General features: G+C 40.2%; 1 protein-coding gene across 5 annotated transcripts in view; it reads left to right on the top strand.

Moving 5' to 3' along the window:
- SPG11 (SPG11 vesicle trafficking associated, spatacsin) overlaps positions 1–14,956 on the top strand; it is an 82,980-nt gene that overhangs the window by 9,156 nt on the left and 58,868 nt on the right. For all 5 annotated transcript variants that reach the window (XM_058541475.1, XM_058541473.1, XM_058541474.1 and 2 more), the window contains exons 5-8: positions 828–965; positions 1,153–1,601; positions 2,701–2,846; positions 9,624–9,756. In XM_058541475.1, coding sequence (XP_058397458.1) covers positions 828–965; positions 1,153–1,601; positions 2,701–2,846; positions 9,624–9,756 — 866 coding nt within the window. The remainder of the gene's footprint in view (positions 1–827; positions 966–1,152; positions 1,602–2,700; positions 2,847–9,623; positions 9,757–14,956) is intronic.

Raw genomic sequence — 14,956 nt, 5'->3', positions numbered from 1 at the left:
AGCGGTGCGTCGGTGCGCGCCCGGGATCCGAACCTGGGCCGCCAGTAGCGGAGTGTGCGCACTTAACCGCTAAGCCACGGGCCGGCCCAGCCCCCCTAACCTTTGTGTTTCTCAGATGTGACACCCCTCTTTCCGCGTATGCTCTCCCACCTACACCTGCATTCATACTTTGCCTTCCTGGTTCTCATGCATTCCCCTGGTCTCAGCCTAAGTCTTACTTTATAGTGGTGGTATAGTGAGTGATTAAAAAACCTGGGCATTATGATCACATTGACCTGGTTCAAATTCAACTGCACTGTTTCTCTGCATTAGTTTCCGTATCTATAAAATGGGAGTGTGTTTACCTCATAGGGTTGTTGAAAGGCTTAAATAAGATAGTTTATATAAAGTTTTTAGCACAACATCTGCAATATAGTAGACAATAAATGCTCTTATCTCTTTATAAAGCTAACTGCCCTTAGGGGTCAAATTCTTTTTTTTTATTGAGATATAATTTACATATAACATTATATTAGTTTCAGATGTATAACATAGTAATTCAGTATAAGTATATATTGTGAAATGATCGCCACAATAAATCTAATTAACGTCCATCACCATGCATAATTACAAATGGGTCAAATTCTTAAGGTTGACTTTATCACTCTGCCATAAGCAATGGAGGTAAGGAGGAGTCATATTCAGGGAAACTTATTGTCTATACTGTTCATTCTCTGTGACATACCTCCCTCTCCCTGCCCCCCCCCCCCATTTTTAACAGGAGCAATAGTACAATGGATTTTGGGTTTGATCATTTTTTTGACCATGGCTGTCATTTTAAAATGTAGGAAGCACCCAGGACATCTACTATGTGAAAGAACTCTAGAAGACATTCCTATTGAAGGCCCTAAGGGGATAGATGAAGATGATCCTGCTAATTCTGACTACAACATGAAACTGACCAAGTTTTCTTTCCAAGTCAATAGGTACAGAAACCTCATTTTTGGATTTACTTTATTATTTTCTTTTTTTGTCATGCTTGCTCTGTACCTTTTCACTAAAGTTCTTCACAGTGGTAGACACTCTTTTTTTTTAAGTACATCTTTTTCCTAGTTTAGTGTTTTACTTAGTACCTTTCACTGTAACAGGTGTAAGTTCTACCCTATCTTCCAGGTCTTGGAAAGCCCAGCTATCGTCATTGAATGAAACAATCAAGAGCTCCAAACTGGAGGTTTCCCATTGTGCTCCATGGTTCCAGGATATTTTGCACTTGGAGCCCCCTGAATCTGGTAACTATGGTACCAGTGTGCCAAGCTGGGCGTTCATTCCACAGGGCATAATGGGCAGCCAGTATAATTTTCCACAGAAAGATCACACCAAGACCAGTGATCCAAGAAGATCGTGGAAAATAATGCATATCAGTGAACAGGAGGAACCCATCAAGCTTAAATGTGTGTCTGTGACAGGATTCACTGCACTGTTTACTTGGAAAGTGGAGAGGATGGGCTGCACCATTGTCCTTTGGGATTTGGAGACCCAGGGCATGCAGTGTTTTCCCCTTGGCAAAAAGTGTATTCCTGTAGACCGTAGTGGAGACCAGCAATTGTGCCTTGTTTTGACAGGTAAGAATGTCTTGTATCAGGTTGAAATCCATTGCTGAGAGGTGTACTTTCTTAATGTATTTTACTTCTGCTGTCCTGGTGGTGTTAGTGCCTACTCTCTCCTAAGTGGTAATCTTTTATGGAGGAAATTTGGTGTTACTCTTGTTAACTTTGTTTCATATGCTTGATTTTTAATTAAGGTTATTTATGCTCAGCTGAATGCTAAGATACTAAGAGAAAGTTAAAGAGTAATAAAGATTGATTTTAACTGAGGGAGTCTTCACTTGACCTCAGTCTGTACAAGCAAAGGTTGCAAGCTGGCTGCTTGTGGGCCATGTATGAACTGCAGATTTATTTTGTTTGGCTTACACTATATAGGCTTTTAAGAAAGATTTTATTTATTATAAACATGTAAAATTAGAGGATTTCACACAAAATCTGAATTTCCAGCTATTACTGAAAAATTACAAAATCTGGCAACACTGGACCTGCATTCCTGCATAGTAATTTATGGATTGGAGCTGAATTTGTTCTCTTAGATGGTCTGTTTTCTTTCTGGTTAGATTTTTCTTGCCCTTCTCTCACTGCCTGCTTGGTCTTTGTAGGCGTTTGGGTTTGATATTTCAGATACACATCTTTTCAGCATTTATGCCATAACCTCTATTCAATAAAGCTATTGAATGTTGTGATTGAACTAACCATGTGTTTCTTCTTCAGTACCCCAATTTTGATAATCATGTATTTCTGTGTGTCAAGAGCATGCTATTAGTTGTTTTATTTTGGTAAACCAGAAATGTGACTTCTCTGTAAATAGTTAAAGGTTCCAGGTATTGCTTGTGCAAGATAATACAAAGTAGAAAAGTGAGATGTAATGCTATTCCATAGGATGCATTGTTCTCATGAGAATTTGCCTTGTGGTCAGTGTTTAAAAATAAAACTCTCCTTTAAAAACATTGAAAAATCATGACGAATTAATTAAGGTCATAATAGTACCTGTGTCTAATAAATGTATTTCTAATTATAGTGCTGAAGTATTGAGTAATTAGAAATTAATTCCTGTCATAATGTTAAAACCTAAGTCCTAATAATTTATTAAAGCCAACTTTTATTTTTCCTGTAGAAAATGGACTTTCTCTGATTTTGTTTGGTTTGACTCAAGAGGAGTTTTTAAATAGACTAATGATCCATGGAAGTGCCAGCACTGTGGACTCTCTTTGCCATCTCAATGGTTGGGGGAGGTGCTCAATCCCCATACATGCACTAGAGGTAACAGAATTAAATGTCTGCAGAGCTTTGCTTGATATTTTCTGTCATGTACTCTTATTTGACTGAAGATTTGGGAGAATTCATTTAACCTAACAGCAAAAAGAACTATAGTGTTTACTCATCCAGTTGCTTAGTGCTGGCTATTTCATTATCCTAACTCTGCTTAGCAATTTATCCTTTTTGGCTTTAAAAGTTATAAGATTAGGGGCTGGCCCGGTGGCGCAAGCGGTTAAGTGCGCGCGCTCCGCTGTGGCGGCCCGGGGTTCGCCGGTTCGGATCCCGGGCGTGCACCAAGGCACCGCTTGGCAAGCCAAGCTGTGGCGGCATCCCATATAAAGTGGAGGAAGATGGGCATGGATGTTAGCCCACAGCCAGTCTTCCTCAGCAAAAAGAGGAGGATTGGCAGATGTTAGCTCAGGGCCGATCTTCCTCACACACACACACAAAAAAGATATAAGATTATAATATACACTATTTAAGAAAGAAAAAATTACAAGAAGTAGAGGTAACAATAAGCTGAGGAGTTTAAATGAAGTGGAAGGAAGCTATGGAAAGCTTGAACAGGAGTGATCTTTTATTCCTACCTTATAGTCCTTACTCTTCTAATCCAGCTATAGAAACAACATAACCTGAATTTATATAGCATTTTATAGTTCACAAACACTTCTTTGTATGCGTTATCTAATTTCATCCTAAAATAACCACATGAGATGGATTGGATAGTTTTTATTCATTTCATTTTACAGGTGAAAAACCTTAGGCTCAGAATGGTTGGAGAAAGGAGCTAGAATAAAGTCAGAGCACTTTCTGCTATACCACACAGCCCCTGAAAGGTCAAAAACTGGAAGTTAATAATGTTATGTGGCAGTTTGTTTTTTTAATGACAGCTTTATTGAGATATAGTCACATACCGTAAAATTCACCCATCTAAAGTGTATGATTCAGTGGTTTTTAGACTTATATTTGGAGTTGTACAACCATCATCACTGTCTAATTCCAGAATACTTTCATCACTCCAAAAAAAAACTGTGTACCCATTAGTAATCACTTCCTATTCCTCTTGGCCCCTAAGTCCCAAAGACTAATCTACTTTCTGTCTCTGGATTTGCTTATTCTGGACATTTCATATAAATAGAATTATAAAATATGTGACCTTCTGTGACTAGCTTCTTTCACTTAGCATGTTTTCAAGGTTCATCCATGTTGTAGTATCAGTACTTCATTCCTTTTTTTTTTTTTTTTTTTTGGTGAGAAAGATCAGCCCTGAGCCACCATCCATGCCAGTCCTCCTCTTTTTGCTGAGGAAGACTGGCCCTGAGCTAACATCCATGCCGATCTTCCTCCACTTCATGTGGGACGCCTGCCACAGCATGGCCTGACAAGCAGTGTGTCGGTGCGCGCCTGGGATCCGAACCCGGGCCGCCAGCAGCGGAGTGCGTGCACTTAACCACTACGCCATGGGGCCGGCCCCAATACTTCATTCCTTTTTATGGCTGAATAATATTCCATTAAATGGATATACCCCATTTTGTTTTGTCCACTCGTCAGCTGATGGATATTTGGGTTGTTTCCCCTTTTTGACTATTATGAATACTCTTGCTATGAACAGTGGTGTACAAGTTTTTGTGTCACCATATGTTTTCATTTCTCTTGGGTATATACCTAACAGTGGAATTACTAGATCATTTAACTTTTTGAAGAACCACCAAGCTGTTTTCCACAGCTGCTGCACTATTTTACATCCCCGCCAGCAATGTATGAGGGTTCCAATAGCTCCACATCCTACCAACTTGTTATTGTCCACCTGTATTATTATAGCCATCCTAGCAGTTGTGAAGTCAAAATGAAATGGTTTTTATTTGCATTTTCCTAATGATTAATGATGTTGAACATGTTTTTATGTGCTCATTGGCCATTTGTATATCTCTTTGGAGAAATGTCTGTTTAAATCCTTTTTCCATTTTTAAATTGAATTATTTGTCTTTACTGTTGAGTTCTAAGAGTGCTTTATGTATTCTAGATACTAGACCCACATGAGATTACCCTCATGAGATATTTTGCAAATAGTTTCTCTTGTTCTGTGGGTTGTCTTTTCACCTTCTTGATGGTGTCCTTTGAAACAGAAGTTTTTAATTTTGATGAAGTCAACTTACCTTTTTTTTTCTTGTCACTTGTACTTTTGGTGTCATATCTAAGAAAGTATTGCCTAATCTGATTTATAAGAGTTTTATAGTTTTGGCTATTGCATTTAGGTCTATGATGCATTTTGATTACTTTTTGTATATGGTATGAGGAAGGGATCCTACTTCATTCGTTTTCATGTGGATATTCAGTTGTTCCAGCACCGTTTGTTGAAAAACTTACTGTTATATAGTACAAAATATCATTGTAGAAAATTTGAGTAATATGGGGAAAAAGAAAATTTGTCACCTATAAATCTATTATCCAGAAGTATTCATGTTTACTATCAGGATAATTTCCTGATAGGTGTTTTTCCTAAATATTAATGTTAATAATCAGGTATTGTCTCATTAATCTTCTTATTAACGCTATAGGTAAGTACTGTTATTATCCCCATTTTATAGATGAGGAAACACAGAGAGGTTAGAAAATCTAATTCAGATATACATGGATGGTAGGTGGTAGCACCAGGATTTGAACCCAGGCAGTGTGACTGCACAGCCCCTGCCCTTATACAGTGTGCACGAGTGTGTATGAGTTTGATTAGGATTGCATGGTATTGCATAGTATATATAGCACTGTTTTGACCTTAGTCTCACCCGATAAAAAATGAGTGAACATGTGTGATTTAAGTGATAACAACAACAACAATCATAATGAAACGAATGCTCATGTACCCACTCTCCAGGCAAGAACTAGACTATTAAGGATATTTTTGAATGGGTGCCCCTCCCCATCCTATTCCCTTACCTTCCCAGCCTCAGAGTTAAATACCATTCTGAAAATTTTAAGCATTCCTTTGCTTTTCTTTATCTTACTCCGTATAAATGTATCCCCAAATAATGCTATTTAGTTTTGACTATTGTTGAATTTTGTATAAAATGGAATCACTATATATATTCTTTAGGGACTTGCTTTTTTTTTTTTTTCACTCAACATGATTTTTTGTGATTCATTCATGTTAATTTATATAACTACAATTCATTCACTTTCACCCCTGTGTAATATCCCATTGTATTATTATATCTTCATTTATCCAATTTTAGGTTGTTTCCAGTTATAAACAACATTGCTGTAAACAGTTTTTTACACATCTACTGCAGCACGGGTGCAAGAGTTTCTCTATGGTGCTAGTAGAATTGCTGGGTCATAGGGCATGTGCATCTTTAACTTCTCTAGATAATAGTCTAGTTTTCCAAAGTTGTTTTATCAGTTTATGCGCTCACCAGCAATGTCTGTGAGGTCTCATTGTTGTATGTCTTGCCAACACTTGGCATATCCAGATTTTTAAAAATTTTGCCAATCCGATGGTATGATGGGTTTTAATTTGCATTTCTCTGATTAAGGTTGAGCATCTTTTAATATATATATATATACATACTATAATATATGTTAATGTATATATAAATTCATATATATGACATTTGAATTTCTTTTGTAAAGTGGCTGTTCAAGTCTTTTGCCCATTTTTCGCTTGGAGTGTTTGTGTTTTTCTTAGTGGTTTTTAGTGTTTGATATATTCTAGATACCAATCCTTTCTTAAAAGTGTGGTGAATATATTCTAATCTGTGGCTTGTCTTTTTATGGTCTTCATGGATGTCTAATTTTAATGTAGTTCTAAATTTTAGTATAGTTTAATCAGTCTTTTCCTTTATAGCATGTAATTTCTGACTTCTCTTACCCTGAGATCGTAAAGATATCTGTATATTTTTTCCTAAGTTATAAAATTAGGACTTTTACATTTAAGTCCTTTTTCATTTGGAACCTATATTTATGCATGGTGTAAGGTAAAAAAGTAAGTGGCATCCTTCTCTTACTCCTGATTTTAAAAAAGAATACTTATAATATCTCACTATAGAGTTATGTGTGTGTGTGTGTGTGTGTGTGTGTGTGTATTAAGAAAACCTTTATAATGGGGCTGGCCCTGTGGCGTAGTGGTTAAGTTCGCATGCTCCGCTTTGGCGGCCCAGGGTTCACAGGTTCGGATTCCGGGCGTGGACCTACACACTGCTTATCAAGCCATGCTGTGGCAGGTGTCCCACATATAAAGTAGAGGAAGATGGGCACGGATGTTAGCCCGGGGCTAATCTTCCTCAGCGAGAAGAGGAGGATTGGCAACAGATGTTAGCTCAGGGCTAATCTTCCTCACCAAAAAAAAAAAACCTTGATAAGATTAAGTTCTTTTTTTCCACGTGTGAGTTTTTATCATGAATGGGTATTGAATTTTATTGAATGCTTGTTCTGAATCTGTTGAGATTGTTATATGAATCATCTCCTTTAATCTGTTACTGTAATAAACCACATTAATCAGTTGTATTATTTTTATTGTGAAATATATAAAAAAGTCTATGGAATATATGTACAGTTCAACAAATAATTACAAAGGAAAAACTCTTGTAACCACCGCCACCCAGGTCAAGAAATAAAACATTACTAGCATTCCAGAAGCTCCTGTGCACTCTACTAAAGTTTGGATATTAAATATTCAGGTTATGTTCTTTTAGAGGATATCCTAGGAAATATAATGTACATATTTAAATTATCCAATCCAAAGTTAATAACTTTACTCTTCTGGATAATACAAGTCCATTGAATGCTTTAACTTCATTTACTCTTTCCCTACTTGCGTTATTGTTGTGTTTTTTTTTAAACCACGTTAGACATCGTTATGTATTTAGATTCGTTTCGTTTCTTTTCTTTTCTTTTTTTTGGTGAGGAATATCGGCCCTGGGCTAACATCCGTATCCATCCTCCTCTACTTTGTATATGGGATGCTTGCCACAGCATGGCTTGATGAGTGGTGCATAGGTCCGTGCCCAGGATCTAAACCTGCGAACCCTGGGCTGCTTAAGCGGAGCGAACAAACTTAACCACTATACCACTGAGCCAGCCCCACTGTTTGGTCATTGTTTTTAAATGTATTATTTTGCAGTTTTTCAAATTTACAGAAAAATTGCAAAAAATAGTAAAACGAACATCCATTTATCATTCGCCTCATTCGCCAACTGTTAACATTTTGCCAGGTTTGTTTTGTGTGTGTACTTTTAATTTTTGCTGAACTACTTTAAAGTTGCAAACTTCATAACTCTTCACTCTAAGTATTTCCTAAGAACAAGAATGTACTCTTATTTAACTGTCCATAATTCAGTTTTTCCTTCCACCACCCAGAGCAAAGGCATTTGTTTATGGTCTCCCTCTGGGGGCAGTAATTTTTCTAGTTCATCGTTTTTCAGAGTGTCACCTTGCGTGGACCCTAGGTTTATCCTCTCTTTTCTTCCTCCATACATAACTTCCGCCAGTACCTCTCACTCCAACCTGTCTGGTCTGTTAACACCCAGAGCTTTGGCCCACTGGTTCTCACAGTGTGGTCCCCAGGCCAGCAGCATCACCATCACCTGGGGATTTGTAGGAAATGCAAATATCAGGGCCTAACCCAGACCTAGAAGTTAGAAACTCTGGGGGCAGGGCTCAGCAATCCATATTTTAACAAGTTCTCCAGATCCTTCTTACAATGCTTTAGGCTAGGAGTGGCAAACTTTTTCTATAAAGGGCCAAATAGTAAATATTTTAGGATTTGCACGCCAAGTGGTTTCTGTTGCAACTGATCAGGTGTGCTGTTGTAGCCATTGACAATATGTAAATGAATGGGTGAGGCTGTGTTCCCATAAAACTTTATTTACAAAAAACAGGCAAGGGCTGGATTTGATTGGTGGGCCTTAGGTTTCCAACCCCTGTTTTAGGCCATCAGAGATATGCAGGTGCTTTCAGGCAGCAGTTGGCTTTAGAGCTCACTTTTCTGGATTTGTCTTTCTCCTCCTTGTTTTTATCTCCTGAGGATTTTTTTCACTTTCTTTGTAGTTCAACTGAGCATTTAAAGATACATACACATATTTTTTTTTTTTAATCTGTGATTTTTTTTTTTTTATAATTTTATTTATTTATTTCTTTTTCCTCAAAGCCCCAGTAGATAGTTGTATGTCCTAGTTGCACATCCTTCTAGTTGCTGTATGTGGGACGAGGCCTCAGCATGGCCGGAGAAGCAGTGTGTCGGTGCACGCCCGGGATCCGAACCTGGGCTGCCAGCAGCGGAGTGCACACACTTAACCGCTAAGCCACGGGCCGGCCCATAAATCCGTGATTTTTAAGTGTTTTTTATAGAGAGGTTCCTCAAGATACCTAGACAGAAATGGGAATCTGCTTTTAGCCGGCTTTTCAATTAACTTTATAGCATATTGCTTTAACATTTTAATTCACATAGACTATAACTTAACTATAAGGGTGATCCCCAAGTCCCTAGCTTTGAATGGTTTTAGAATTACAAAACAGTAGAGCTGGAAGTTTTCTAGTCTAACCTCCTGTTTCAGTAGAAATACTGAAGCAGAAACTGATGTTTGGAAAGGTTACGGAGACTTGCCCCAGGTCACATGATTAGTCATTTTCAGAATCCTCTCTAGAACCCCGGTACCCTTGCAAGATAAAGATAGCCTTGTGTCTCCTTGAGTCTCAGCACATTAAGTTCTAAAGTTTTTTGTTCTAAAATCTGTATCCTGATTTTTTTTCCTATTGTAATTTTTTCTTGATTTTCTCCCATTTCAGGCTGGGATAGAAAATCGTCAGCTGGACACAGTAGATTTCTTTTTGAAGAGCAAGGAAAATCTTTTGAATCCATCCTCAAAATCTTCTGTACCTGATCAGCTTGATCACTTTTCATCCCATTTATATTTGAGAAGTAAGTAAAATAAAGATGTTTACATTTGTATTTATCATTTTATCTTTTTAATCACTTTCAAATTATTGTTGTGTTTTCTGTTGACTTATGTACTTGCCAAAACTCAGTCAGTCACGAGATTTTATATACTTTGTGCAGACTTGAGAGAGTTGTGAGAATCTATAAATGTTCTCATTCTGAGTGGGGTGTTTATTGTTCCTGTCCTATACTGTGCTTTGTATTTTTAGTATGCAAGGGAGAGATGATCTTTCAAATTGAAGAGATTTTTATTCAAAAGACAATAAAATTTATTTGCAAAATTGCCCACCCTTGAGATGTATAGTGACAGTGTGGCTGGCTGAGTTATGGATTGGGACTTGATGTAAGAATTTTCAGCCTGACTCTTCTGCTTTTTTGCTACATTACCAACACTTTTCAAGATTTTGGCTTTCCTTTTTAATAAACAGAAAATCTAGCTTTTATTCTTGGATCGGGTAGCCATACAAATCCTCTCCTCAAAGGTGTAGGGTAATAAAGTGTTTTCCCTGTATGAACAGTTTCATAATCCTTTTTTTCACTTGATAATATATTATAGACATCTTTCTTGTTAATAATAGATATACTTATTATTTATGGTGGCATAGAATTTCACTGTATGGGCTGTACCATAAGTTACTCAACCAAACTCTTATTAGACATTTAGATTGATTCCAATTTTTGCTATTATTGGCAGTGTGCTAAAAATGCTGTGTGTGTGTGTATAATTTCACATATGTACAATTATTTACTTGAGATAAAACCTTTATATGTGGAATTTCCAGTTCCAAGAGATGCACAGTTTATCTTCTTAAATGCTTTGATAAATTGTCCTTCAGAAAAGTTTTACCAATTTGTACTCTGGTTATGTGGAGAGAATGACAACCTGCTTCTTCCATCGATGTAGAGTTAGTTCCCACTGAGAATGATACCAAACCTCTGAACTTCTTAATCTCAAGTTCGTGTGCCCGATGCAAAATAAGTCAATCATTGAGACACCAGTGCTTGGAGATGGATAAAGGTTTATTTGAATTGGCCAAAACGAAAAGGCAAGGGTTAGGTTCTCTCAAATCCACCTTAACAAAAGAACAAAGCAGGGAGTTTTATAGAGCTAAGGAGCTTGGGAGGAGGAGTTTTGGAAAAACAAAGGGGAAATCCCTATTTCTTTCACTCCAGGTAAGCCCTTGGACAATCAAACTTCTGGGTGTCAACTATATTTGGAGGCTAGTTATTTGGTGATTGGTAACTTCCTTGAAGGCATTCTTTTTCTTTTGCAAAACAAACTCATAAATCCTTTTGACCTTTGAGTCACGACCCCTCAGGTTAAACAAAAAAACAGCAAATTAACAAGATTAACTTCTTTCCACCAGTGTCTGTGTTAGGAACAAGGTCAAAAGGTAATTATGTTCTTATTGACTATTTACAGTTACCCTCAGGTACCCAGCTTCAAGCCCCACTGTCTTTTTCCCTTCCTCATTCTTGTAGGAAGCTGGGCATCAATCATCCTGGCTACTTCCTGCTGAAAGGGGGTGAAAATGGGGAAACTGAGGAATGAAATTTTTCAACCTGAGGTTGAAAATAGTCTCAGGTACCAGGTTTATATTTTGCATTATCGTTATTTGAGGGCCTTTATCTATAGTCATAGAACAGCACTTTATTCCACATTTGATGACAACACCAGAAAATATAAATTCCTTGTAGAGTCTAAGGAGAATAACCCAGAAAACCAATCTCTAATCTCTGGCCTATCAGCCTGGACTTGTAACCAGGGTGCTTGTTCCCAGATTTTATCTAAGTGTTTTTCTACTTTTCCCGAGGTGTTGATGTAAGCTCAGTGCAGAGTATTAGCAACCACACATACCTCACCTTGTTCCACCAACAAATAGTCAAGGGCCATACGATTATCCAGAACCACTCTAGCCAGGGAATCCAAGGCCCCTTGTTGGGTTGCGATAGCAAAAGCAGTTTCATTAGTTATAATTACTGAAGTTTGCACTAGTGAAGAACCCAATTCTTATCTGAAGAACCCAATTACTTATCTGACTGATTGGTGTGGACTGTCTTAACCCAGAAGAGCAGCTTAAGGTCTTCAGCAGCTCACAAGACCAGTTTTTTCCCTTTTCAGCTTCTGGGTGCTCTGGTTGTTGGCGGGGCGAGCTTCACTCGGGTGCGATGAATCCACAACGTGACTCCAGCGAATTTGACTGATGAATGGGTGGTCAGGAGGACTTCATAAGGCCTGGTTCACTTGGAGGCTAGTTGAGTCTCTGGTGCATGCTTCTTCCAAGAGTAAAGGAGAACCTGGTTGTGGTGGAGTGGAAATCTGATGGAAATGGGGACCTGTGAGAGGCAAACTCAGGAGAAGTTAGAATTTCATTTAAAAATTTCAAGGGCTGCCTGATTGCTATTTCCCTCTGTTGTACACAGTCTCCCCCTGTTGGTGAAGCCAAGAATGGTTTCCCATACATCATTTCAAAGGGACTCGGTTGAAGCCTACTTCAGGAGGCTACATGGATCCTCAACAGGGCAGAGGGCACCTTGTCTCAGGTTAAATTAGTTTCCCAACAAATTTTGACAACTGTCCTTAAAGTATGGTACATGTTTTCAGTCTTCCCCATTGACTGGGGCTGCCATGAGGCGTGGAGTTCCCAAGTGCTCCCCAAGGCTCTTGATACCTCCTGGGTTATATAGGAGACAAACAGGGTTCCATTGTCACTCTGGATTGACAGAGTCTGCACCTGGGAATGATCTCCTTTAGCAAAGCCTTGGTCATTTTGGCAGCCCTCCCAGCTCTGGAAGGGAAAGCTTCAACCCATCCCTATCCAGAACCTCTTCGGGTATCTCAGAATGAGATCCATCACTGGGCTACAACAGTAGCATCTGAAAGGTGCAGGCACGCTCTTGTGGAACCTCCACTTCTAAGTGTCCAGGGGAAAAAATGACTTGGGCCTTTAGCCTGGTGAGTAAATCCTGACCCAGAAAAGGAACGGGGCATTCAGGCATGTATAGGAAGCTGTGCCTCGGGTTTGTGTTTCCAAGATGATAGTCCAAGGGTTGTAAAAGAAAAAGTGGGGGGCGTGGGAGGGGTCATCGCCTCCCCTGACACTCCAGTAACAACCGTAGTTTCTTTTTTTTTTTTTTTTTGTGAGGAGATCAGCCCTGTGCTAACATCTGCCAATCCTCCTCTTTTTTTTGCTGAGGAATACTGGCCGTGGGCTAACATCCATGCCCATCTTCCTCCACTTTATATGGGACGCCACCACAGCATGGCTTGCCAAGCAGTGTGTCGGTGCGCGCCCGGGATCCGAACCGGCGAACCGTGGGCCGCCGCAGCGGAGCGCGCACACTTAACCGCTTGCGCCACCGGGCCGGCCCCAACGTAGTTCTTTTGAGTTGGGGGATAAATGTGTGTTAACAACAGAGTAGGTAGCCCCCGTATCGACGAGAAAGTCACTTAAACTTGTTCCCCACTGTCATTTGAACTTGGGGCTCCTGTGGGCACATAACGATAGGTTGCTCCAGTCTAAGCAGAGCCCCTAGGCCTCTTCATTCTTCATCTGTATCTCCTCCCTCTATTTCCACCATCTGGGTTGAGGGAGTCTTACCTTCTTTCGCCGTCTTCTGCAACTTGGGACAATCCTTCTTCCAATGTCCTTCTTTCTTGCAGTGTGCACTGCTCTTTCCCTCGGGGTGGGCATTCTCCTTTTCTTAATCCTATCAGAATGCAATTCCTGTAGTGTTCTAGGCAGGGCATTCCCCCTCATTTGTATCCCAGTTTGGTTCAACTGTGGGGACAGCCTCAGAAGAATCAGGCCAGTTCCTATCCTCAAGATGGAGCCTATGGGCTTCCTCCCATGCCTTTTCAGTAACCATATGGCATTCCTCGGCCATGAGTAAAATACTCATTAAGACTTGGATGTCAGCCCAAGTGGGATGATATGTCAAAAGATGGAGGAGAATAACTCAGTCATACGATTGGGGTCCTCCCTATAGGGTGAATTGTTGTTCTTCCAATTAAAAAGATCTGAAGTAGAAAAGGGGGAATGCACCCATATCATGCCTGCCACGTGTCCCTTAGCATTCAGTCCTCCAATTGGGAACTGGCGGGGCGGAAACTGCCCTGCTTGAGGAGCAGGCCAAATTGCACACCCTGCCGGATATGGGAAGGACAGACCATATCCTGGCTTCCCTCAACTATTAGCAGGGTGGCTCCTGCACCCTGCTACCCATATGGGGGTGGGTTGGACAGTGGGCGAGGGGTCTGCCAGTTGTGGAGTGGAAACCAGTGGAGGGGGTGCCAGCTGAAAAGGAGGTGGCACAGGGGCCAGCAGGAGAGCTGGGGGTACTATGGGGGGATTTAAAGCATTGATCAAAATTTCGTCATCCTCCATTGTGTCCTTGGAGTCCAGCAGAACTGGCTTGGGCTTCTCAGCCCTTTGAACCATCAAATTACACCTCTTTTATGCTGACTCGTTTTGGTGCAATAGCAAAAAAGCCTGCACATACAGAATTTCATCCCCTTTCCCTTCTCTGTTACAGAATGACTCCAGTTGCAAGATGACTTACAGATCCATTAACAGGCCACTTTTCTCCAGAGCCTAAGGAGTATTGGGGCCAGACAACACTACAAAGGAAAATCATCTTTTTATGTTTCATAGGTTCATAACTAAAAGCAATCCAGTTTTGGAGTATGCATCCCAGGGGGCTGCATTCATCCCATAGCTGACTCACACACAAGACAAATGCACCCACACAAAGACAAAATCTGACTCCTGCTGGACAAAATCAGTTGGTGAAGTCCATTAATTCCCTAGATCTCTCCCAAACGAGGGTCCTTCCTTTCCAGTCACACAAAATGCAAATGGAGAGACAGAAGATTCACGACCACGTGTGTTGTGGTAACTCATCTGGCAAATGCAAAACTGAAAGTAGACTGAGGTCCATTGTGTTTCTTCACTCCAAGCGAGCATTGTGCTGAGGGCCGCTGACACCAGCGGGAAGGGGAGAGTGGCAGGGGAAGTTCCCCGGGAAAAGAAACCTGGGCAGCTGCTGGGGACCACCGACTACTGGGGCTGTCCAGCCGTGGGCACAAGACTCTTGGCTGGCTCGCCAAAATTGGTACCCAACCTCTTAATCTCAAGTTCGTGTGCCCAATAGGTTCAAGATAACCTGTCCTCCCACCTTG

The sequence above is a fragment of the Diceros bicornis genome, chromosome 5 (assembly GCF_020826845.1).
Source record: "Diceros bicornis minor isolate mBicDic1 chromosome 5, mDicBic1.mat.cur, whole genome shotgun sequence".
Classification (NCBI taxonomy): Eukaryota; Metazoa; Chordata; class Mammalia; order Perissodactyla; family Rhinocerotidae; genus Diceros; species Diceros bicornis.
Note: the sequence above shows the minus strand (reverse complement) of the source record. Positions and strands in the feature narration are given on the sequence as shown.